Here is a 25,588-nt window from a genome sequence, read left to right as displayed (position 1 = left end):
TTATTGCTGTACTGTTTGGTTCTATTATCGATATAATTTTGAAACATTCTTCATTTGAAATACCTTTACTAGGTCCGACAAACCTAATGCGTATTCAAGCGATTTTTGTTTTTAAAATTTTGTTTTGTTAACTTGCTTTTGTGATGGTGATTTAGAAAGGTTCCTTTACTTGTCATATTGAACAATTGCTCCTCTGCAGAGCGGAGAACATGCTGAAGTAGTTCTATCTGTTATTCAGTGCATGAAAGTTCATGTTGATTGGACGAACGGGCTCACATACTATCACTATGCATGTTCCAACGACACATTTATGTGGAATTCTTTTTCCTTCATTTCCTTTTGATGTACTGTTGAGTGGAATACATAGCTCTCTGCAATTTGTTCACGGTATATAAGGCTGTCTGCCAATCGTACGTCTCCAAAGTATTCATGAAAATTCCTACAGATTATTCTTGTCATTATTTGAAAATTGTGTCAGATATGTGATTACCCATGCCTTGCACTTACAATGCTTCCTTAGCATGGCATGTCAGTGACTATTCTCGATCGTTGTCGTACAGCTTTCCCCTGATTGTACATCTGAATATTCCGCCTGTTGTACCTCGTTAAGGTCAGTAGATATGCTGGTTCTGGCAGATTGAACTACTGGAAGAGAAACGACAGAGTTTTAGTGCGAATAGATTCAAGCCTAACATTTTGTATGTGACAGCACACGTCATGTTACTTTTGGCAAGAACTGTCTATGCTGGGCACGCTGCTTTGCTTGTCAGTTCACGCGACCACCTCTGTTCTTCAAGTGGGAACGAACTTTACAGTATGGGCGTTCAAATTGCTTATCTCTTCAATCGAGTTTCCTCGTTCGAAGACAATGGAGGAGCGAGAGGTGTAATCGAAGCTGGATGCCTATGAATGGCGGATCTCATGAATCGGAAGGGAGCTTTGACGTTGCAGTGCGCGGCTCTTGAAGGCAGGATGGAGCGATGCGAATTTGTCCAGATTTGCGTTTGAGGTCGAAGCTGACGTTTCGGTATTTGGTGTGGAAGGCATTCCAGTTTTCTCCATCGAAGGTTCTGTTCGTACGCGGTGCTTCCATATACTCTGCGCTGTAGTTGGTGACTTGGGACTTCTGGGAAGCGTTGTCTCATGTGGACTGCCATGAATTAACAGGGTCTCATGTTATTCACTCGTCAGAAAATGGGTAAGAGTTTTCTTTTTCTATTCGTTTGATCTCATCATGGTTATTATTGTAATTACCTTGACAGTGTCCCTTCTTCCATCTTGACCTGCGCTCCTGGTGTTGGCAACCCGTTCCTAGGACTCGACAAAGGCGAGCGTCGAGTTGCATCAATTCGCTGAGTCAGGCGCGACTTAAAATGGACTACTAAACTGCTGCTACTTGGAGCAGTGCCATCAGCCGGTGCTTCGGTTGCCTGTGCCATGGCGTTCACCTTGAGCCTCTGCTTAGCGTCCTTGTGCCATTGTCGCAGCACTCGCTCCACATGCTTCGAAAGCACAGCTTTCTTGTAACTGGTGCCCATCTGAGTCACTAGGGCGTAGAGCGGCAGCGTGCTGTAGCTGGAGAATAGTAAAATTCCAAACCTACGCAACCACATGCAGCAAATCAAGACATGGTTGTTGGTAGCATTCAATCACTGGGGGCATAGAGGATGCTCAGGCATTCTAAGGTTGATCAGATGATTCGAAGGTGAGGTTAAGAATACCATACCCCATTGCAAGGCGGCCGAAGATGTAGCCCTTGTTATTCTCCAACAGGCAGGTATCGTACCCGAACTGCCACTGCAGCCGAAAACTCGGAGTGAGTACTATCAGCGAGCTGAGTAGAAGCAACCAAGAACTGAATGGTGCAGAATGAATCTGCTGAATCACTGCTCTAAGTAAGACACGAGTAGGACGAAGGCGAGTAAAAGTTCAGAGGGCTGGGAATGTACCACATGCCAGATGAAGGTGGCGAACTCGAAGGAAATATCGAATAGGACCCAGTGGATGCTGGAGAGCAGTAATTTCGGCCGGTTAAACCAAAAGAGCTGGTCTCGCGGCTGCAGCAAAACGCCCACCAAGGCGGCTGGAACTCCTGTATTCTCCAGTGCTAGGGTTGCCACTACATGCTGCAGCTTCGTCCCTACGCATAAAATTACCTATCGATCCATGACAACAAATTAGTTGACATCTCACCGCTGAACATGACAATCTAATTTTTAAGATCTTTTTAATGGATAATATACGCGAGAGAGAAACATTGCATATTTAAGTGCAGCTTAGTCAGACGTACTCACCAAAACTGGGATAATCGACATCCAAAAGTACAACTGGCTTCCTGCGGTCACATTTAATTACAACGACCCTGGTTCAGTTTGTAACCGAGATCAAGCGAGATTCGAATGACAAGGCGAGCGATATGTTACAGCAGAGAATTTAAAGGTTGGGGCGATGAACTCCATTATCCTCACCGTCAATATTGAACACCCATAGGACCACGAAAAATGCCCATAGCCAAGAGCTGCAAACAGTGAAGAGTTAAAGTATGTGAGTCAAGATTTCGACCACAATCTACCAGGTGAGTTCAACTGAATTTTATGACAGCGATAGAAAATGAATAGACATCCGTTACCTTATGCCTACAATGGTTTCAAATTCGTCCTCCATGCTGCGAACCATGTACGCGTGAAAGTCATACAATTCTTTGAGGTTGTGTGTCTGCAAAACGCCATGACACACCCTTGAGCAGTATTGAGCACCGAACCCCAATTAGACATCGACTCAGATCTTGTTTCGGGAACACTTACGGTGATGAAACTGAGGCGAAGGGCCAGGTAGTCTGCGCGAGGAATGTACAGTTGCTGGAAGAAGCAAACCTGGGAATGCGAAAAAGAGTGTTCCCGAGAAGATTGTTAGCGATGCTGCAGTAATCAGGTAGCACTTAAAATTGTCGGTGCCACAGTTCAATGATCTACCTGAATATCAGGAAATCAATGGCAGTTGTAACCTAAATTCGGCAGAAGTTAAATGATAAGAGGTGTTACCATCCACACAATAAATCTTGATCTGCTCCACGGCTTCGACGTGTGGTACCGCACAAATGTCGACTGGCGCGTATACTTAATGCTTTGCAGGAGCTCTGAGAACAGTTCACGTGGGTGTCGATCATTTTGAACAAATTGAAAATACTGTGCTCACATGAACAGGAGCACATAAACAGGAAATGAATTTATCAAATGAATTGTAAATTGTAGTTGAATGTGCATACCTGCAGTAGTTGCTTGTTTTACTGCTTCATGAGCTTCGTTCTCCCACTTTCGCCAGCGGTACACCTACCATGAAATGAGATGCAAATACGTCAGTTCATAATTTACAGAGACTGTGTACATGGAATTGTGTCGTTGAAATTGGATATTGAGATTGGTAGACACTTACTTTGATAAGAGCAAGTAGCATGGTTAAGCACGAGTATGCAACATGGACCAGAGCCAAGACGAGGATGAAAATGTGAAGCTGGTGGAGAGTGGCTGGCGAGACGAATGGCTCGTATCCCTGTTTTGGTGACCGTCCCCACAAGAAAATCAGCGGAGGACCACAAAGTCAGTTACGTTGAGAGAAATGCGTTCGACTCTTAGCTACCTAAGCGATGTTGTTTCTCTTGATGGAACTTGTGTCAAGAGTGAATTCTCTTTTACCGCACTGCATGTGGAGCTGGTGGATGATGCCGATGCCAGAAGCCTTCGGCGATGTTCTGGTTGGTCATCATCCGAGACTCGCGATGGCGGGGTAGTCGTCTTTGCTGTGCTTTGTCGGCTTGAGATTTTGCAAGGAGTCCATTGGTTGTAAGCGGAAATTGGAACGCAAATCTTCGACACCGGATCTTGTAGTATCGTGATCGTCAGGGAAATGAATCCCATCAACATCAGCTCTGCAATCGAACGTGGTCGATCATTAATTCACGAAAACGTTATCTTTAAGATAGAGCTGAACTCCAGCAATCAGGTAGCAGCGAGACGCAAACAAAAAAAAAAAAGAAACAAAAAAATCATGGAACAGGAAACTTTGTGCGGTCCTAGTTTCATCGAAAAAGACGTGCTTGCTGGTTTAAAATCCACGGAAGATCAGTTTGATCTTTAAGCGGAAACGTGTGCTGCTGTCCACGTCTACCTCTGTTGTTCATTAGCTCTGCAACCTACTCACGTTTCCAATATGAACCGCCTCTTTACGAACTTTGACCTTGGTGTAGGCAGTGAACTCACCATCTTTCAATCTCTGCAGCGCTGCGAACAGTGGTTTCCGCTTGGTCTCTCGCAGATACTGCAATCACGAATAAAAATCAACGTCATTGATCGACTACCTGACTGTGAAGTGAATACTAAAAATTTGGTATTTCCTCGATTGGGTAGAGTTTCCGACAACCACATCCTGTAAAGATAAAGGTCTCGGGGGCACAGGATCGTGAAAGAGACGATCGAGATTTACATGACCAAGAGAGTGCAGGGATCGCTCCACTGCCAGGGAGATGATAACGAAGACGCAGGCCACTGTGGCAAGTGCCCATGTCGGCGTGTACTCCAGAGTTCTCGCTGTGCTGCTCTGATCTCCAGCCATAGTAGACCTTCGATTGCAAGGACAGCTAACTTACTAAACTCCTCCAGTTTCTTCTGCTTACTCAGGCACCTCGCCCTGCAAACTGATATTACTCACTCACTGCGCCTCCTCGCTTCCTAAGTATTAACAATAGATAACTCATACCGACTCGATCAACAGAACTTGCCACCCACTCCACTCAACATTGTACAATCTGCACCGTGTTCCCATCACCCAGTACAGTATATCTTTATATCCCAATCTGAGTTGACTCTGATCGATCCACTCCACAAGCTCGAAGCGCTTCCTCCGAGCTGGACACACAGTACAGCATAATGTTGACGACGGGGCTGGCACAACCCCTCTGATTATCGAGCTCCACAGGCCAGCTCACCTACACAACCTGAAATCGGCATTAGCGCCACAACTTCAACAACTCTAAGATTCTGGCCTACAGGGTTCTCCTCGCCCACAAGTATCTGGCCCAAAACGGTGCGTCTGGGACTGAACAAAACCCAACGGACCCCAAAAGTCCAACCGAGACTTATTTGTGTCCGGGAATTAATTAGGGACTTTTGTGTACAAACGGCTGGCCATGCGCAGCTTGCAGGAGTTGAATCACACGTTGAAACCAAGAGCAACAAAACTGGGCTCGAACGTCGTGGAGAAGCGGGTGCACAGGTGCTTCCGGTCGAGGCGAATTGCTAGACAATTTTCGGCGAGAAGTCGTTGTCTACCGGTAGTCAATCGCGCAGGTTGAAGTGCGCAGATAGTCAATTACGCATTCTGGAATGCGTGAAGTCCATCGATCAGGACACTACTAGCTCTTCGCTCAGGAGCTCTGCTCCGGGATTGCCTGATGGCTCCTTCGCCTGCAGCGACTTCACCCGAGTCCTGACGGCCTATGGCTGTTGAGGTGTCCAGGATTTTCACTCACTTGGTGTAGGTCTCTAGTCTTCTAGAAAGTCTCAATAAGCATTTTTTTTATCTGCAGAAGTGTTGTTTCTTTTACGTAAATGAAAGTGAAGTCGATATTGATGTCAGAACGCTGCGTCATGTTCTGGTTTCAAGGTTTGAGAGAAAGATCACCTGCTTTCCTGACAGTTGTGGGCATTGATCAGATTTGCATTTTGTGGTGAATTTGTTCAAGCTTTTCATTCTGTCTTGGATGCTTTGTGGAATCGTCTGTTTTATGCTCTAAAAATGTTGTATGCTGAGCTATGTCAATTGAGTTTTAGGCACAATTTGCAACAACATATGCATGACCCAGTTTGCACTCTCTTGATTAAGATTTGAATACAAAATTTGTTCTACATGAGGAAATTATACTTTCCAATTGCTTAGCACTCATTTTAACTAATATTGATATGTTTTTATTAAATAAATGTAGGATGAGTATATTATATGAAGTAAAATTCAAATTCAATTAGATCTTTTTCATGTGTGAGTGTATGTATATACACAAAAATCATGGTGTTGCATCATTGAAAATTGGTTTGTGTTGAAGAAGTATTCCATATTGAACATTAATTTTACAAAAAAAACCAAAAAATAAAGTGAAAACGTTGCTTTTAATTTCACATTGCAATCAATCTACATTTACAAAAAGAAAGAGAAGTAAAAAAGAAAAAAGAAAAAAGGATGTTTATGAGATGCATTGCAAGAATGTTTTATGGAAATATTTCTGAAAAATAAATTGTCTCTAACGGCTTGTGAAGATTATAGCATTTCATTCTATCCATTTTTCAAAAGGACAATAAAAAAGAAGCCATTTACACAATCTTCCTCTAACACCAGAAGAAAGCTACCCTTCATTACTATGCTCTTGGCCAAACATTAGTTCAAAAACTAAACAATTATCCACAGAAATAGGAACCCATTTAGGTGTTTCTTCAGTACTTTATTCTTTTAAAAATGTACGAATGCATTATTGTATTATTCTTGAAAACGACAAAATCAAATCCAAAAATGGGTACCTAACATTGTATGACAAAAGGCTCTGCCATCACATCCAGCAAGTCATTTAAGTCTTCTCTTTTTTTTCTTTTTGTTTTTTTTTTATATATTAATTTTTTTTTTCTTTTGTATGTATATATATTTTCCATGGAGGTTAAAATTGTGAGCTTTAGCAATGATGATAAATATAATCTTCCCAGCTTCTGGAACCTTCATACTTGCATTGTACAAAAGCATTGGAGGCAAGACATTGTGATCTTGGATGAATGGGTAGATGGATGGATGCGTGGGAGAACAGATAGAAAGATGGATGATTAAATAGATGGATGGATGGATGAATTCTCCGGAGAATAGATGGATGGATGAGTGGATGGATGGGTGGGTGGATAAACATACAGAGGTATTTAATAATTTTAATAAAACGTAACAAAATTTGATACATTCACACTGGAAATTGTTATGCATTAAAACAGTAACTTAGTTTTGAAATTTTAAACTGCATCAAACATGCTAACATTGAATCAAAATAATGGTGACTTTTGCAATTTTAGTCTGACTTTGGAATTGTGCATTATAAAGTCGAAGTTTAAAGTGCCTTTTGTAGAAATTTACAGTCCAGCACACCTTTTTAAATATTCTATGCATACATGGGATAGTTTTGAAAAAGGAAAATTAGTTTGAAATATTATAAAGTGAATGAACAAGTCAAAATATATGAACATGCTGAAAAAACACATTCTTATGTAATAACAAATTGTGCAAGAAATTTTTATCACAAGAATACAATAGAAACACTTACATTGAATAATAGTATTTACATATGTGGCCATAGAATGCACATTAAAAAAATTGTTAAGTTTTTTGTATGTATCAAACATTAAGTTGTATAAACAAAAAAAAAAAAAAAAAAAAAAGTGCTTGCTTTCATTGTAGTTTGCTTACCAAATGCTAATATTATTTTAATTATAGTATAATATATATATATATATATATAGGGAGTTGTTAAAACCACACCTCCCTTGCTATCCCATAATTGATTTTGTCCATCGTCCATATGGGTTGCCAAGTATTATATGGTGAGTTAGTTGTCAAGGATTGTGAGTCCTCCTGCCAATTTTTGGTGGCGGATAACTCAAAAAGAGGATTGGTATTGTTCCAATATGCATAACGTTGCAATGAATCATAAGAGTTTAGTAACTATTTCTAGCCCAAGGCAATGGCCTTACTATTGTCAAGCCATTCTCTCATTTTTTGGAATGTGGGATAGGGAGAAGTGTTTGTTAAGGCTATTCAAGCTCTGCTTAGTTAACCACCATTATAACTGCCATTGTGCTTGATCTCTATTATAAGCTCACATAAAAATCTTGATAAACTTAGAGGAGGTGTAGGAGACATTTGTAATGTGGGCCAAGGAGTCATGACATCTTAGATTGGAATGTGAAAATGAAACTAGTCAATACATTATGATGTAGGGGAATTGGAAGAATTGAAGACAAATTGTGCAAGTTTATGGTGATTGTTTGCAAGGAACACTTGAAGATAAGAAATGAAAAATAGAAATGGAGATGGGGGAGAATTTGGGGCAAGGAACAAGGGAGGAAAACAATCATCTACCACAAATCATTACAATTTTTGCTATTGTAACCACAACTCTTATATATATTTTTTTCAAAAGAAATATAAATAAAATTTTAATTGAAATAATAAGAACTAAAAAATATATTGAGTGGATGGTGGATTGTGGTGGCAATAACAAAAATTGTGATGGCAGATGATAGATTGTGGTGTTGGTAGATGATGGCGTATGTAGATATATTCTTAATATCTTTGAACAATACTACATGACAATACAAATATTTAATTCAGTGTCTACAAACTCACAAACATGATACTGTTAGGGACATAGTCCTTAGACCTTTTTAGAGACAAGTTTCTAGAACCTTCTAGAAAGAAGTCTTTAGAAACTTCCAGAAGATTCTTTGAATATTCTCTTAGAATATTCTTCAAAGATTCCCTAAAGATTCTTTGAAGATTCCCTAAAGATTCCCTTAGAAGGCTCTAGAAGATTCTTAGAATATTCTAGTAGATTCTAAGAAGTTACTTAAGAAGCTTCCTAGCTCTTGGGTAGTTGCTCGAGAAGCTTCATAGTTCTTGGGAAGCTTCTTGATGCGCTTCCTTAGAACCATTGGCCAGTAGTATATATAGGAGTCGAGGCTGAAGAGTTCTTCAGTCTCGACAACACATCTCTTGGAGTTCTAGCTCACCTTTCTGGTGTTGTTCTTGTACTCATCTGTTTAATCTAGTTCTACCACTTCTTCTTGAACTTCTTGTTAGATTTCAAGTCTGTATTTTGTGTCTGTGACAGTTTGTCGAGACTACCTTTATCTTAATATCAGAGCTGAATCCTTCTTGTTTGAGAGCGGATTACCCCTCTTCTTGAAGGTATTCTAGCGCTTTAGGGGTTGCGGATTACCTTCCTCTAAACTGATATTTTCTCAATCACAATATCAGAGCTTAGTTCTTTGAGGCAGAGAGTGGACTACCCCTTTCCTTGGAGATACTTGAGCGTTCTAAGGGTTGCGGATTACCCTCTCTTGGACTGATATTAATTCCTTCTTTTTGTTTAGCATAGCTAGTAGAAAAGACAATTAACATCGATTTCAGAGCTTTGCCTTCTTGATAGAGTGCAGATTACCCCTCTTCTCGAAAGCATTGAGGCATTTTTAGAGGTTGCGGATTACCCTCCTCTAAAACTGAAATCGTTTAGTGTTTTTTTTTTCCTTTTCTCCGAGTAGGTTTTAGTGACAGGTAGTGCTACAATTTTCTCCAAGAGACTTAGCAATTTCTTCTTCTCTCAAAATTTTAATCCATCTATTTTCTAAATATGGAAGTAGAACAGGTCATAGACAGTGCATCTCCACAAATAGACAATAGAGTGGCAACTCTTGCAGATCTTCAAGCTCTTATGAATAGTGTACGAAAGGAGATTACATTTCTTCGCAATCCAAGTAAAGAACCTCAAATTGATCTAGTGACCGAAGAAGCTAGACGCAAAATTCATAGCCTACAACAAGAGATTATTCGATTGAGAGAAGCAAGACATGTGTCACATACGACCCCTATGGATACTTCAAGGATTAGTACGAAAGAACCAAAAGCGAGTATGCCAGACAAGTTTGACGGAACAAGAGCTAACTTCCGAGGTTTTGTGCAACAAGTACGGCTTTACCTACGCCTATACCCTTCTCGTTATCCGAATGGATTTACCCAGGTTGCTTTCATAGGTGCTCTTCTATCAGGAAATGCTCGCTCTTGGTTTGCTCCACTATTGGAGAAGGATTCTCCAATATTGTACGACCTAGAGGCTTTCATAGAGAGACTTACTGCTGCGTTTGGAGATAGCGATCGAGAAAGAGTGGCTGAAAGAAAGATACAAAATCTGCGACAAGGATCACGTTCTGCTGCAATCTATGCTGCAGAATTTCAACAGCTTACATGTGATCTTGATTGGAATGATAAGGCATTCATGACACGATTTCGATATGAACTGAGAGATGATGTCAAGAACTTATTGATCACCATGCCTAAGGCGGATACTTTAGAAGAACTTATATCTCAGGCAATTATTTGTGACAACCGCCTCTTTGAATTACGACAAGAAAGACGATCAGGTTGGAGAAATGATGGAGCATTTGCTACATTTTCAAAAGGTCCAGAGAATCACTCCACAGATCCTAAACCCATGCAAATTGATGCGGTACGTTTCAAACTCCTCACAGCTGAGGAAAGGAAGCGACGGTTTGAACAAAACTTGTGTTTATATTGCTGAGAAGCGGGCCATAAAGCTGTAGATTGTCGGAAGAAACAGAAGCCTCAAACAACAAGACTCAGGAGTACAAGCATGCAGGAAAACAAGGACGCCCAGCCACAATAGGGACCATGCGGCTGGACATCTCAACATCCAAAATTAATCAAGGTCCCTTTCTCTCAGCTCAACCTTCAGATTGTTTTATGGTACCTTTACATCTGGGTATTCAAGAACTACAAGTCGATGCTTTATTAGACTCGGGTGCATCCGCTTGCTTTATAGATGAAGAGTTTGCCAAGCTTCACAATATTTCTCTTGTAAAGAAACTTAAGCCTGTCCATGTAGAAGTCATAGATGGACGACCATTGTCTTCGGGCAATATTATCCATGAAACTAAACCATTGAAGGTACGTCTTGAAAACCATGAGAGCAATATTGTGTTTAATGTTATCAAGACCCCTTCATGTCCTATTATTTTGGGACTATCTTGGCTTGATAGATATAATCCATTGATAGATTGGAAGTTGCGGAAAGTGACATTTCCAACAAACTCCTTGAAGGTGGAATCTGCCAAGACAATGTCTAGAAACAAATCCTTGTTTATAGGTGCAAGGGCTTTCATGAAGGAAGCCAAGCAAAATACACCTCTTGTCATCTTTGCAACTCCGACTCGAGAAGATGCAACTCCGACTTTGGTTATTCCAAAGCAGTATGAAGAATTCAAAGATGTCTTTGAAAAGAAGAATGCTGATATGCTGCCAGAGCATCGACCCTATGACTGTGCCATTGAATTGCAAGAAGGAGCACAACCACCTTTTGGACCAATCTACAATTTGTCGCAGACGGAGTTGACTGAGTTGCGGAAGTACATTGACGAGAATCTAGCCAAGAACTTCATCCGTCATTCGAAGTCGCCAGCTGGGGCACCAATCTTATTTGTGAAGAAGAAAGATGGCTCACTACGGATGTGCGTGGACTATCGAGGTCTCAACAAGGTGACAAAAAAGAATCGCTACCCACTCCCTTTGATCTCTGGTCTTCTAGAACAACTTGGGCGTGCAAGGATCTTTACAAAGATTGACCTAAGGGGAGCTTACAACCTTGTGCGAATCAAGGAAGGAGATGAATGGAAGACAGCTTTTCGAACAAGGTATGGCCATTTTGAATACAATGTCATGCCATTTGGTCTTACTAATGCTCCAGCGGTCTTTCAACACATGATGAATGACATCTTTCGAGAGCATCTAGACAATTTTGTTGTCATCTATCTAGATGATATTTTGATATTTTCTAAGAACGAGGAAGAACATGAGAAGCACGTTCGTCTGGTACTCAAAAAACTACGGGAGCGAGGACTCTATGCCAAATTGGAGAAGTGCTTATTTCACCAAACTGAGATGGAGTTTTTGGGATTCATCGCGACTACGGAAGGATTGAAGATGGATCCAAAGGAGGTGGAAGCAATCATGTCTTGGGAAGTTCCGAAGACGGTTAGGGACGTACAATGTTTTCTTGGATTTGCTAACTACTATCGGATCTTCATCAAGAATTATTCTCAAGTTGCTGCCCCCCTCACTCGGTTAACGTGCAAGGACAAGCTCGAATGGGGACCTATCGCAGAAAAAACATTCCAAGATTTGAAGATGGTATTTACTACAGCTCCAATCTTGGTACATCCGGACTTTACAAAGGCCTTTTATTTGGAGACAGATGCTTCGGATTTTGCTTTGGGAGCTGTACTTTCACAGATGGGCGTAGATGAGAAGCTCCATCCAGTTGCGTTCTATTCTCGAAAATTCTCTGCTGCTGAGATCAACTATGAGATCCACGATAAGGAACTCCTTGCTATAGTAGATTCTTTCCAAGAGTGGCGCCACTTTCTCGAAGGAACTGCACATCCAGTGACCGTATATACGGATCACAAGAATTTGGAGTATTTTATGTCGGCTCGGGTTTTGAATCGGCGTCAAGCTCGGTGGAGTATGTCGCTATCCAGGTTCGACTTTGTTATTACTTATCGGCCTGGGAAGCAACAAGGGTTGTCCGATGCATTATCAATGAGATCATATCTCGCGCCAAAGGCTGGAGATGCAGCATTTGATCAACAGTGCACGACATTATTGAAGCCAGAGAAATTTCGACTCAACGCAGCTATTGTACCAATTGATGCTGACTTCCTCGACCAGGTACGGGCCGCAACCATTGAAGATTCTCTAGCCCTTGATATCAAGCAACATACTAGTGATGATAAATTCAAGATGGAAGGAGATCTAGTATATTTCGAAGAGCGGTTGTATATCCCAAAAGGGCCAACACGACTCCGAGTTCTTCAATCTCGTCATGACTTTCCAGCTGCGGGACATTTTGGATTCAATAAGACCTTGGAACTTATTTCCCGCGATTTCTGGTGGCCTCAAATGTGGAAGGATGTGAAAGATTTTGTTGTATCTTGTGACATTTGTTCAAGATCCAAAAACCCTCGACATCGGCCTTATGGACTTCTACAGCCATTGCCTATTTCGTGCCGACCATGGTCTTCGGTTTCCATGGACTTTATTACGGATCTACCACCATTGAATTCATTTGACAGCATTTTTGTTGTCGTAGATCGGCTTACAAAGATGGCACATTTTGTCCCTTGCAAGAAGACATCGTCAAGCGAAGACACAGCAAGACTCTTTCTTGATAATGTGTATCGATATCATGGTCTACCAGATGATATCGTATCGGATCGAGGAACCCAGTTTGTGTCAAAGTTTTGGAAATCTCTTTTCGAGATATTGAAGGTGGATATCAAGCTTTCTTTAGCATTTCATCCTTAAACGGACGGCCAAACAGAACGAGTGAATCAAGTTTTAGAGCAATATTTACGTTGCACCATCAACTATCAACAAGATGATTGGGCCGCATATCTACCGCTAGCCGAGTTCGCATATAACAACACCCTTCATGCGTCAACTCAACAAACGCCATTCTTTTCCAATTATGGATACCATCCGAAGCTTGACTTATGGAGTTCGTCAACGATTAACAATCCGGCAGCTGAAGGATTGGTGAAGGAGCTTTCGCAACTTCAAACTATATTGAAGCTTCAATTGCAAACTGCCCAAGAATCTTACAAGGCGTCTGCGGACAAATTTCGGAATCAGGCACCTAAATTCACGATTGGAGACAAAGTTTGGCTGCTTCGACGAAATATTAAGACCAAGCGGCCATGTGACAAATTGGACTATCGGAGATTGGGACCATTTGTTATCCAGAAGCAGATCAATCCTGTAGCGTATCGTTTGGAGTTACCAGCTACTATGAAGGTACATCCTGTCTTTCATGTTTCTTTGTTGGAGCCTTATCGAGAATCGTCTTTTCCTGGAAGAGTACAATGTCCACCACCTAGCATAGAAATAGAGAACCACGAAGAATACGAGGTGGAAAAGGTCCTGGATTCACGACAAAGACGGGGTAAATTAGAATACTTTGTGCATTGGAGCGGTTACGATATTAATGAACGAACATGGGAGCCGGTCGAAAATCTCGCAAATGCGCCGCAAAAGGTACAGGAGTTTCATCGACAATATCCTGAGAAATCCAAGCCGGTTCGACGATAGCTTCTTACTGAAGCTTGCTCATCCAGAAAATAGAAAAGAGGAGAGAGCACCACCAAAATCCATAGTTGATGTAGTCATTCTCTCCAAGATAGCGTAGAACTTTGTTAGTAGCCCAAGTTTGTTCTTATTGTTTTAGCCTTTGAATATAGATAGCCAAGATACTACACTTGTCATGTCATCTCAAGCAACTAGCTCACGAAGACGACCGCGAGATGAAGAACCAACTGCACCACGACGACGTCGAAGGATTCCGAGCAACAGATCGCTGGTGATTGTATTTGAGGTCGAGCCTGCCTATAATGGTCAGCCCGAAGGAGTGTTTGCAGGACAATTTCACAATGAAGACACGGAGGTTCATGCTTGGTCAGAAGTTGAAGGCGTGGGCCACTACCGTTGGCTTCAAGGACCATTGAATCACTTGCCTCGTGAACAACAATTGGAGTTCATAGCAGAGGTTATGCGACAGATCTTCATTTTCTTGCATTGGTATTGACTGACGATAACATTGCTTCTCGGAGACCTCGAAGCTAAAGGAGGAGGTGATGTTAGGGACATAGTCCTTAGACCTTTCTAGAGACAAGTTTCTAGAACCTTCTAGAAAGAAGTCTCTAGAAACTTCCAGAAGATTCCTTGAATATTCTCTTAGAATATTCTTCAAAGATTCCCTAAAGATTCTTTGAAGATTCCCTAAAGATTCCCTTAGAAGGCTCTAGAAGATTCTTAGAATATTCTAGTAGATTCTAAGAAGTTACTTAAGAAGCTTCCTAGCTCTTGGGTAGTTGCTCGAGAAGCTTCATAGTTCTTGGGAAGCTTCTTGATGCGCTTCCTTAGAACCATAGGCCAGTAGTATATATAGGAGTCGAGGCTGAAGAGTTCTTCAGTCTCGACAACACATCTCTTGGAGTTCTAGCTCACCTTTCTGGTGTTGTTCTTGTACTCATCTGTTTAATCTAGTTCTACCACTTCTTCTTGAACTTCTTGTTAGATTTCAAGTCTGTATTTTGTGTCCGTGACAGATGCACCAAGGGAATTTCAAATTGAAAATATTATCACAGTGTTAAGAGAAAATAATGTAAATGTGTAACAACTGTGGTGAGAACAACTTTGAAATGAATCCTCTTATTGCTAAAGTTCTATTCCAAAACAATCCAAACTTCAAAAATAAAAGCTGTAATATGTTTTTCAAAATATTTTGTGATACTTTACAAAGTAGTCAAGTGAACGTGATTATAAGAATGAAGTAATCAAATTTGAAATCATGAAAGTACAACTTTCATCATTTTGAAGTTGTCTCATTCCTTGTCTTTCATACTTGGTTTAAATGAATATCATTAGTAGTTCTAGCTTTGAGTTTCAATGTACTTATGATGTTTATAAATATTCCTTTTTAATTATTTGTCTATTGAGCAATGCCAATGTAATACAATATTCTTAATTGAATTATCTCTTTAAAAATAAAGCAGTTTTTATTTCACACTGTGTTTCTATTTAGTAAGATTAATTATTGCCATGTGAAATATAAGTTTTTTATTTAATTTTTAATTCATTTATTAATATATATTTTATAATACTTTGACTTGTGGTAAACAAAGCTTATGAATTTCTTTGACACTACTTAGTCATGATTTCTAAACACTTTTCTTTTAAATAATACATTCCAGCTTAGTACATTCTAAAAGCATTATTAGTTTTATATGCAACTTTGACAATTGATGTTTCAAAACTAATGCAGAATATTTTTTTATTTTTTATTTACATAAATGATTTATGTTTTTTTATATTTTAAATGGTGTCTATTGATTGAAAGCATTGTTGGTGTGTCATAGAGGCCTAATTTGCACTCAAATTGTTAAGTGAGTCAATAGTTTACTGAAATTTTAATTCAACTTATAACTGATGAATTAGTGATATAAGATGTGAAAAAAGATACATATACCACATAATGATGGTACATAATAGTTATTATTTTTTTATTAAAATAGCAACTGAACTACAAAATATACAAAAATATACAAAAATATTATAATGTGATCCTAGTAAAAAATATCAAAAAACAAAATTATAATAATTAAGAAAATGTTGATGTTGATATATATACATATAAGAGAATTTTAATATTTTAGGATTTAAATAATAACAATAATATTACTTAGTGTTCAAGAGTTTTACAGAAAATCATAAAACAAAATGAATTTGTACAGTATTTGTGGGCTCAGAAAGATGCTATTTGAGAAATTATGCAAACATGTTCATACTTTTTATGAAATTTTCAACAGTGAATATTCAGTATTTACCTCCTTTTTTAAAAAAATACTCACATCAAAAAGATGTATTTCTGCTGCAACTTTTATAATGTTTTCCATATAAAACATCAATGAACAAACAGAAGTGTGCTATGACTTCTTCAATGTCTGGTTATTGAAAGCCTCCATTAGCAAGTTCATTTATGAGCATATAATGAAAAAACAACGTTGACAAATACTCACATTCATGCATCAATCCCACAACAACCCCATCAAAGTACATCATTGTATTTCATTTAATAAACCCCAACTTTAATAATTTTTAGTACAAAACCATTATTATAGTAATAACGTACTATATCAATTGCATTTACAACTTTAATAATTTTTAATAAAACCATGGTTTGACATGAACAAGTTGCAATGACATCCATATCCAAATACCATACCATTCTTTGATATGTGTTTATAGTGCATGACATTGTAAATTTTGTGAATTTCATAACTTTTTTCAGAAAATCTCCAAAGGTCCGTGTATCAACAATCTATAACTTGTACCTTTGTGAATGCAATTAATATAGTACTGTCTTTACATGATTTTTATTTTTACTTTTATATGTTTTGGAGAGTATATTAACTTAGTAGCAAAGTAATAAACTTGTGAAGGTTTGACTATTGTTTTGTATCACTCACTTTTTGAAAGGTACATAGAAGGGAACATGGGGAGTTTAAAGCCAAGTGGCACGATGATGTCAGATAAAAGATGTGAGATTGGGAGCTTAGCTTTGGTGTCCAATGAATATTTTGAAAGTTTCAAGCACTTCGCTTGCATCATTGACCATGGGAAAAAATGGAAACATACAATTAAGATTAAATTAATAAATCTAAATGCACCTTTCAAATAGCAGCCAATGTGTCTAACAAACCCATCTTCAATATTTGAAAGAAAATGAATTGCAAAACTATTGAACAGTGATTTATTTTGCAAGCTAAAAAATAGTATGAATATAAAAAACAGTGTTGTCATATATTCAAAGATACATGTCCTATAAGAAAAAACTGTTGAGTATACTAGATATCTCACTCTGCAACCACAAAATCATCTTTTTGATAAAAACCTTCAGTACGAAATCTCACATTTTGCAGTGCAAAGTTTTCTATTTTCACCATCACATTTGTGAATGCTCATAAAATGCATTTTCTCAGAAATTCCTATCCCCACATTTATTTCTTGCATGCAATAATTGGAGGTAACGACTTTCACAAAGCAGCGAATCTGATTCCCACGACATGTCAATATTAATTTCTGAAAATAAAAACAAAATATAAATAGATTAATTTTTTTTTTACCACATGGTCTGTTCTTTCACACTCTCAAAAGTCACAATCTTTAACTTCAAGAGCTGTAAAAATATTCGAAAAGGTCACTTGCATGTTTTACCGACTTTTGAGAGTCGGAAGTAAAATACTCAAAAAGTAATACTCCACTGACTTGAAGCTCACCACTCAAACATGTATTTGTTACGAATCACTACTCATCTCCTTAGTGGGTGCTATGTTGAAACTCATATATATATATATATATATATATACATTCATATCTTTAATGTGAGTTTCTGTGCTAGTTTTTTAGCATACTTGGGAGCAGAGAATGAGAGAAGGAACTGTAAGAAAAGTGAAGAGGAATTCGGCCACATGGGTGCATCAAAACAGTGTCTAGAATGGAAGAACAACAGAATTTCCAACAATTGGGATTCCACATCATTCTAAACCAACACAACAGTGAGTCCAGTCCTGTTGCGGTCGTTGCTGTTACAGCTCGTCGAACAATGCATTATTCTCCGACAAAGCTGATAATCCTCGCAGTTTTGTGCTCTTTCCCTTGACACACTGTGATCAAGTTTGCAAGCTTTCCAACCACTTTAAACCATGCGAAGCCCCTTTTCCTCTCTCCTCGATCTCGTGGTCATCACAATCGAATCCCCTGTCAGACCGGACACCAGAAGGCACAAATCTAGATGCAAAGCGACAATTGTATATACTGCCCACCTTAAGCTCGGTTGTTGTTGTCGATGTTGTTGATTCACGTACCATATCGAGCTCTTTCGGAAGCCATCTAGAAGCGCCGCGCGGACCCCGAGATGTCAGGTTCAAATGCAGCAATGAGGTGAACTGCCTCGAGATGACAAAGCAATCAAGGAAGCCAGCTAAATGGCGTTGGTACCATTTTCCTTAGGGGCTTTGTCACCCCCCTGTAGCTTAGTGTTTCCAAACGCCCTGCATTTGGCAGAGTGTGCCAAAACCCTCAAAGCGGGATCACAAAAAGGGTTCTAAAGCAGACGAAGCCGCCTCCACTCAGGCACTTCAACGCCTTGTTTCTTCCTCCATTGGTTGCACTATCATCGAGGTGTTTTGACTCAGTGATTGTGTGGTACTGCTATATTGGGGTCAAAAGGCTCTTGCTCTTCTGTGGCACTCAACTTGCGGTGGTTGAAGGCTTTTGATGCTTGCGGGGCTGCCCGAGCACGCTGATTTTGCGATGCCGTTCCGGAGTGGCATCTCGTGTGCATGTGATCTGCTGTAGTTAGTGCTCCGCAAACCTAGATCGGTTAGTTTTGTAGTCTCTTTGATGTTCTACCATGGGCAAGTTTGTTTTAAGTGGCGGGGATGGCATGAAGAATCACCGACTTTATAGCCCATTTTTTATTTTTTTATTTTTTTATTTTTTTTATTGTGCCACTGTTTGTTTTTTTGCAAGTCGAATTGACATACCATGCTTTTATCATCCGAAGCATGCACGGAAACCAACTTTGTGCATGTAGTAATACAATAGTCATGCTATTTGGTTTAATGGTCATTATTTCATTTGATTTATAGTTGAAAATTGCCATTGAAGTGAAGATTTTCATGCCCAGAAATGGGTCCGACCCACCTTTGTTGGAATCAGTACTTTCCTCGACCTTTTCCCGAGTGATAGGGGAAAGTAGTGGTCTTCATTCTCATGTGAGAAATGATAGACAAAAATATTCCAAAAATGCAAAAACACTGGAGTTGGCGGTTGTGGCCACCCACAACAGTGCAGGAAGTACTGCCTCCCACAAACTCATATTCAAACTTCCATCAGATTGATCATGTGGGAAGGACTTCTCTACCTACTCAGAATGTCCGTAAACATCTCCACACTCAACATTTCAGGATTCATACCAAATTTTCACCTTCCAGCCTTTTTCTTTGCACGGTTCTTGAAGTGCTGATGTATGAAGGAACACACCAACCACTGGCTAACGAATTGACACAATGAACCTTCGTCTTAAAAACACAATTCCGGTTCATCGGTATATTTGAAACTCTGAAAGTGCATGTTTGGCCGGATAACTCTACATGTGATACTCGCACCGGAGAGAAATGTTGTGTAACCGGGACCATACGGCATTCCGGATCCAGTTCTCGAGTATAAGTATTCTACCTGGAAGCCTAAAGAATCGGATTAATCGGATGCTAGTTTTATATGTTACAGAATAGCTCAACAGACGAGACGCCAATCTAGTTTTACCAATGTGATGTGTGGCTTCGCTTGATATGTTTCAACGGGTTGGGCACCTCGTCAGTGTCCCGAGGTTGAGAGGGAGGAGTGCGGGGAGTCAAGCCTGGTCTACGACTGAGAGATAATTTCCTTCTAAACTCTGCGAAGGAGACGGGAGGCTTCAGGAGGTGAGCATATTCGTTCACAGCTTCTCTCTGATCTTCATTTATCACAGTCTTCTCATCGGTCACCTTGGCATGATACGATTCGTGTCTCGTATTTAATGGAGACTTGGGCGGCAGGCTGCCTGCATTCGATGAAGATGGTCTGCAACAGATTGAATCCACAAAGCATATGTTAGCTTTTGTCAATATCCTGTGTCACATGAAGGATGGAAGGTTTAGATTATTGCACAGGAAGGGTGGTTGTGTGGATTTACCTCGAAGGATAAGACGGTCCTTCTTCCATACTTAAGACAATTGGCGTGTTTATAGGAGTTGCACTCCTGTCGTTTAAGAATTGAGAATTTACCATCTGTAAATCTAAAGGAGTGATTAGCGACTTGCCCATCCCTCTCTTACGCTTGTAGTTCTCAATGACTTTGACTTTTAGTCGAAGCTTGGCGTCATTGTGCCATTTCCGCATAGACTTGTCGATGTGTTTGGGAAGGAAGGCCTTCTTTGGTATGGTGCTCATCTGGGAGACTAGGGCGAAGAGCGGCAATGTCGTGAAGCTACAGAGTATTTGCGTTCCAATGCTGCACTTGCAAAAGGCATCACTTCAAGGTTCAATTCACTGCACTTGAAGAGCTGAACGTTGGGGAGAGTGATTGAATGAGCTTGAATTTAAAAGAGGTTCCGAGTTGGCCAAGCCAAGTTGCGTAACCATACCTGATGCCGCAACGGACGAAAAGGTAAGTCTTTTTGTCCTCCCACAAACACGAGTCTGATTTTACCTGCCACTGCAATTCATTTCGCACATTACACTAAAGGGTTCAGCTCCAATCTAACAGAAGAAGGAAAAAAAAAAAAAAAAAAAAAAAAAAAAGTTTCCTTTCTAAGAAGCAGCAGCAGTAGCAGCAGAAATTACAAGATATTTGTAACAACCAGAGACTCTCGCTCAAATCAATCTGTTCTTAATTTTGATGAACATAACACACATCTGCCACACTAGCACATAGATTTGTCTTAATGGGTGCTTTTAAGGCTTACCAGATACCAAATGAAGATCGCCATCTCAAACGCAGACTGCAATCATTTAAAATGAATGGATCAGCGCATCGTGAGTAGCACCCATTGCTTCGCACACAAGTTAGGATCATCAGAGATGGCTAACATGTTTGAGTTGGTATTTTACCACGTGGAAAAGCGGCAACAAGAAATTCTGTCTTTTCAACTCGTCTCTTGAGTTGAGGCTAAAATTTAGAGCGTGTAGACATTTCCAAAATAAAGCTACATTAGTGTGCTTGGCCACTACTGCTCGAATCAAGGATTCATTCAAATCTCACCTGGAAGAGAACGAAGTGGATGGCACACAGTAGAAACTTGGGACGGTTGAACCAGAACAGCTGGTCGCGGGGTTTCAACAACACTCCTACTAATGACCCATTTACACCCTTGTGGTCCAGTGCTAGTGTTGCCATGATGTGCTGCAGCTTAGTTCCGATAAGTAAAATGATCTGTTGAGCATACCGTAGTGGTTAACAAATTTGCCGTAGTACTGAACATTCTTCGGGACCAGAATTAAGGTTCAACCGATTTGTGCAGGCTTATGGGTTTGAAAATGCGACAGCACATAATTAAGTTTATCGAAACAGTAAGATTGTTCAAAGTCTGTTCTCAGCAAACTCAGAATTAGGGTTCAGAATTTCAATGGAATATTATACTTACCACAACGGGAATGGATGAGGTCCAGGCCTGGATGATTGTTTCTGCATGCCATCCAAAATAAAATTAGGTCTTAAGATTCTGCAAGTGGATTGTGTAAGAACTTGTGCTTGCTGCAGTAATTGAACCGGAAAAAAGAAAAAAAGAAAAAAAGGATACAATAAATATAGAAGCATGGTAATGCATTTTTCATAAATTCACCATCTTAGACCAAAAATGGAAGCATAGGTTCAGAGATAGTTATTTGCGAAGGGTTTAAGGATGAGAAATGCATGACTAACCTCCCATCCTGAATAAGAGAAACAATACGACGCATGCCCATAGCCAGATGCTGTTACAAAAAAAAAAAAAAAAAAAAAAAAAAAAATCTTGTCAGTCTCCAGATAAGTGGACATAACCAACCCCCGAAATCATTCCACTAGAAGTCTGAATACAATCACAGAATTATGATTTGGTTCGTGCGCATAGCATCCATCCGTCGTACCTGATTCCTACTAATGTTTCAAATTCGTCCTCCATACACCGAATCATGTACGAATGAAAGTCGTAGTTGTCCCTCAAGTTATGAGTCTGCAACCACAGACAAACGTTCTCCTCCGTCAGTTTTCTCAGTAGAATTGTCATTACAGAAGTTTCATTTATTTCTTTGTTTTAATTTCATTTTTTGTAACAAGTTCACGCCATAAAAGAAACACCAAGAATATGATTTTGATCGGTAGAATGTACTTACTGTGACAAAGGCCAAGCGCAGGGTGAGGTAGTCCGCTCTTGGGACATGAAACTGCTTGAAAAAGCAACTCTGTAGTTGCGAGACAGTAGGTATTGTAAACAAGTTAGCCCAATTGGTAACCGTGGGAAATTTTAATAGACAATCCATAGATGTTCATGCAGCTCGGGATCACAAATTGATTTCTTAAGCCAGTTCGTCCTGACATCCAGATCGATACTGACTGCTGAGTTTCAATACAGAATACGAAAGAAGTTCGCCTGTTTCGTCGTCAGTCATCTTTAACAGTTGAGATATTGTCTGAAAGACTCACCACCCACACAAGGATTTGCATGCCCAGAGGTTTATTTCCATGATACTTCACAAAAGTTGATTGTCGTGCCATGCTGATACTGCTCGTAAACTCTGCATGTTAGCTACTGTAGCTTAGTTAGATGGAGGTAATGTCTAACTTCAGTAATCACCAACGGATAAATGTAAGCACAGCAGACGCTGATCACTGGAAGTAGAAATCACCTATAGTTACAACCAATGCAGGAAGCATGATCACCTTGCGACTTTTCTTGGGCATGCGCATCGTGAGCTTCCTTTTCCCATTTCCCCCAGGAATACACCTAAAATCAACCATTTCACCACTGTTGGATCTCTACCGCGATACGTAAAAAACCACGCTAACCTAAGCACTCAAACAAAGAAGATGACATCAATCTGGGTTGAAAATAATGAAAATGTACCTTATAAAGGGCAAGCACCACGGTGAGACAAGAATAGACTACGTGAGACGCAGCCAGGACGAAGATGAAAATGTGCAGCTGATGGAGGATATAGTACGACACGAATGGCTCGTAGCCCTGCAAATATGATATCAGTTACAAGTTACAAAAAGTCGTACCACAATCAAATCAGAATCCAAATTTAGAAAAAATTGTGGCCAAACATTTGTGGCTGTCGGTGAAGTTGCACGTCTTCGCTCTATCCTACGTGAATGTGGCACCAGCATCTGCAGATTTAGAGACAATCGGAAACGGGATATGCAGCAGTAGCTCCATTGAAGAAGTCAGAAATCTGCTGGCTACGTGGAAAATTGAATCCATCTCTCCGCGCACAAACACCCACTATACCTACAGCACGATCACAGATTTTGAAAATACCTCATCACAGTAAGACGTGGTCGGAGTAGCAAGAAGTTTGCGACGCCCTTCCCCGGGAGGAGGGTACGAGGAAGATACGTCCTCCGCTTTAGGCATCGAGCTACCGACACAGGGATTCCAGTTAGATTTTACATATACAGTAGATTTAATACAGATCTTGGAAACAGGAGTCGTGAATATACCGATTGCCAAGGAGATGAATCCCACCAACATTAGCTCTGCATTGCGATTCACATGATTCGCCCATCAGCAGTCTACCTCATAAAGTGCACTAATTTCTCCATCCCCCAAGGTTTTGCAATAAAACTAGCCAACCAACCCTATTGGTATCACTGCATGTAAAGCTTATAAATTAGGTCATGTTCTCCGCTCATGAGCTGAGAACTTGCAGAAATATCCAGAAATCTGCTCAAAACATTTGAATATTTTACTGTTGAGCTTAAAACATCTTATGATTTCAGAGACCTATCAACAAATTTTCACTGGGGCTCACCATCTTTCATTTTATTTAAGGCCAGTAGCAGTGGCTTTTTCTCAGTCCGATGAAGATACTGCAACCAGGCAATTCATGATAAATGTCAACTACAGTTCAATATTAGGACTGCGAGGGAGAAGTTTAGAATTGAATTGAACATTAACTCGTAGAAATTTCTCAGATAGTAAGTTTCATGGGTTTCTCCTCAGTTATACAGTTCTTCATATTACCATCGCATGACGTAGGTTCCAAAGATTTTCGTTCGAAACTCCAAGGTTCCTCACGAAACATACTGTTAGTGTACAAGTGCAATCCTCTGAAGTCATTCTACTGTTAGGTCTTCCGAAACAACTTACATGGCCCAGTGCGTGCAGACCGCGCTTCACAATTACGGAGACAATAATGAAGACGGCGCTCACTGTCGCCAAAGCCCAAGTGGGCGTGTATTCGAGGGTCCTCTCACTGGGGTCCCCCACCGCCATTTTCTTGGTGTGCTATTCACCAGTCTCTGCAAAGGACTCCCTGAGTGATGAACCTGTGAACGTCGGAGCCAAATCTGATGATCGCGACTTCGAGAAAACCGCTGCAGGAGTGGGAAAACCTGCAAAACTTGACGGTGCTGAACACCTTGACTACTTGGTCACTCCGTCACCTTGCCAACCAGTTCCGGACCAGATCCCTACAGGGAAACTTTCGGGCAACCGATCGGTCCTCGACAAATAATTGACCACTAGACTCCCCTGCATCACTTCGAGCTCAACGCCGAAAAGAAAATTATGCAAGTAGTTTGCAATATCCGTAGATGCGAAACTGCTCTCACCTCAAGGAAAACTAAATCTCACTAGGACAATTTCATGACGGCGAACCGATATAGCTGCGCACAATTTGTTCGTCACCGCGGCTCACATCCAAACATTATAAACCCCTCAACCGGCGCAGTGTCAAAACAACTTCACCTTCTTCGAAATCCTGATTTGACCTTCACTGCATCCAGTAGAGGTTCCTCCGCCCTAATACTGCAGCGGCTTCGTAGACTTTTTAAGGCGTGTTGTGACTTCTCTAACCAACTCAGAGTAAAGCCTAAGAATCTATTCTCCTTAAGTTGAAGTTTGGCACTAGGAGATGTCCTCTCGTGGCCAGCTGCGACAGAAGTTCAAAGCCGGTCTTGGATCCAAATTGCGACGAGGTGCATATAGTCAACGTCATGCCCGCGAGAGCTCACCCATCTGAGGAAGTTGAATTTTTTGGTTACTGATCTTGACTGAAGTCAAATTGGGAAAAGTTTGTCAGGAGCTGAGTAGTGCAGAAATTAACCCTTTTTCGGCTACGCATGCTGCACGAACCAACTGAACGGAACTTCGGAAGCGCTGAGCGAGCTGCCAGCAACAGGAATATCCCTACAGGATTATTATCCACCCAACAAGAATCCACTCAATTACTTTACGCCACCCGCTCGTGAAGCTTGCAGCGACATTGTTTGTTTGCTTCTTGTTGAGAGCATTAAATGTAGCCGGCACTCTTCACTGTAGCTATAAAGTTTCAAATGTAGTGGGGAGAAACTGTTTATCTTCTCCTATCAATAACCCTATCAGAAACCTAACCCTATCAATAAACTCTCTTTTTGGGT

At 40.4% G+C, this 25,588-nt stretch overlaps 2 protein-coding genes across 4 annotated transcripts; both read right to left on the bottom strand.

Annotated features, from left to right (window-relative positions):
• Positions 1 to 307: 307 nt before the first annotated feature.
• LOC112281260 (MLO-like protein 14) lies at positions 308 to 6,169 on the bottom strand. The gene is made up of 14 exons (XM_024517569.3): positions 4,480 to 6,169; positions 4,257 to 4,314; positions 3,693 to 3,925; positions 3,433 to 3,549; positions 3,266 to 3,329; positions 3,042 to 3,136; positions 2,805 to 2,873; positions 2,630 to 2,715; positions 2,469 to 2,518; positions 2,295 to 2,335; positions 1,950 to 2,156; positions 1,727 to 1,797; positions 1,255 to 1,599; positions 308 to 1,150 (listed from the first exon to the last, which is right to left on the bottom strand). Exons 1-14 carry the CDS (start codon positions 4,606 to 4,608, stop codon positions 904 to 906), a joined length of 1,812 nt encoding a protein of 603 aa, XP_024373337.1. The 5' UTR covers positions 4,609 to 6,169; the 3' UTR covers positions 308 to 903.
• Positions 6,170 to 19,477: 13,308 nt separating this feature from the next.
• Positions 19,478 to 25,386, bottom strand: LOC112281259 (MLO-like protein 14). 3 transcript variants are annotated; one of them, XM_024517568.3, is made up of 16 exons: positions 24,318 to 25,386; positions 23,980 to 24,037; positions 23,669 to 23,704; positions 23,487 to 23,586; positions 23,070 to 23,186; positions 22,886 to 22,949; positions 22,649 to 22,740; positions 22,339 to 22,407; positions 22,093 to 22,178; positions 21,890 to 21,939; positions 21,612 to 21,652; positions 21,230 to 21,400; positions 20,934 to 20,969; positions 20,613 to 20,683; positions 20,162 to 20,479; positions 19,478 to 20,049 (listed from the first exon to the last, which is right to left on the bottom strand). In XM_024517568.3, exons 4-16 carry the CDS (start codon positions 23,580 to 23,582, stop codon positions 19,749 to 19,751), a joined length of 1,512 nt encoding a protein of 503 aa, XP_024373336.1. In that variant the 5' UTR covers positions 23,583 to 23,586; positions 23,669 to 23,704; positions 23,980 to 24,037; positions 24,318 to 25,386; the 3' UTR covers positions 19,478 to 19,748. The 3 variants fall into 3 exon arrangements, with proteins under 3 accessions (XP_024373336.1, XP_024373335.1, XP_090106127.1); XM_024517567.3 differs by having other exon boundaries at positions 23,487 to 23,704; XM_090250001.1 differs by lacking the exons at positions 23,669 to 23,704; positions 24,318 to 25,386 and having other exon boundaries at positions 23,980 to 23,998.
• Positions 25,387 to 25,588: the final 202 nt, after the last annotated feature.

Source organism: Physcomitrium patens, chromosome 4, assembly GCF_059467195.1.
Source record: "Physcomitrium patens ecotype Gransden chromosome 4, ASM5946719v1, whole genome shotgun sequence".
Lineage (NCBI taxonomy): Eukaryota > Viridiplantae > Streptophyta > Bryopsida > Funariales > Funariaceae > Physcomitrium > Physcomitrium patens.
This window is presented reverse-complemented; position numbering and strand designations above follow the sequence as displayed.

Coding starts and splice junctions, on each gene's coding strand:
- LOC112281260 (XM_024517569.3), bottom strand. CDS start 4,608: ATGGCTGGAGATCAGAGCAGCACAGCGAGAACTCTGGAGTACACGCCG. Junction 3,550..3,692: donor CCAGCTCCACATGCAGTGCG/GTAAAAGAGAAT, acceptor TCACCAAAACAG/GGATACGAGCCATTCGTCTC. Junction 2,336..2,468: donor ATGGGTGTTCAATATTGACG/GTGAGGATAATG, acceptor ATGTGACCGCAG/GAAGCCAGTTGTACTTTTGG.
- LOC112281259 (XM_024517567.3), bottom strand. CDS start 24,443: ATGGCGGTGGGGGACCCCAGTGAGAGGACCCTCGAATACACGCCCACT. Junction 23,187..23,486: donor CCACGTCTTACTGTGATGAG/GTATTTTCAAAA, acceptor TCATATTTGCAG/GGCTACGAGCCATTCGTGTC. Junction 20,970..21,229: donor TCCACTTCGTTCTCTTCCAG/GTGAGATTTGAA, acceptor AAATGATTGCAG/TCTGCGTTTGAGATGGCGAT.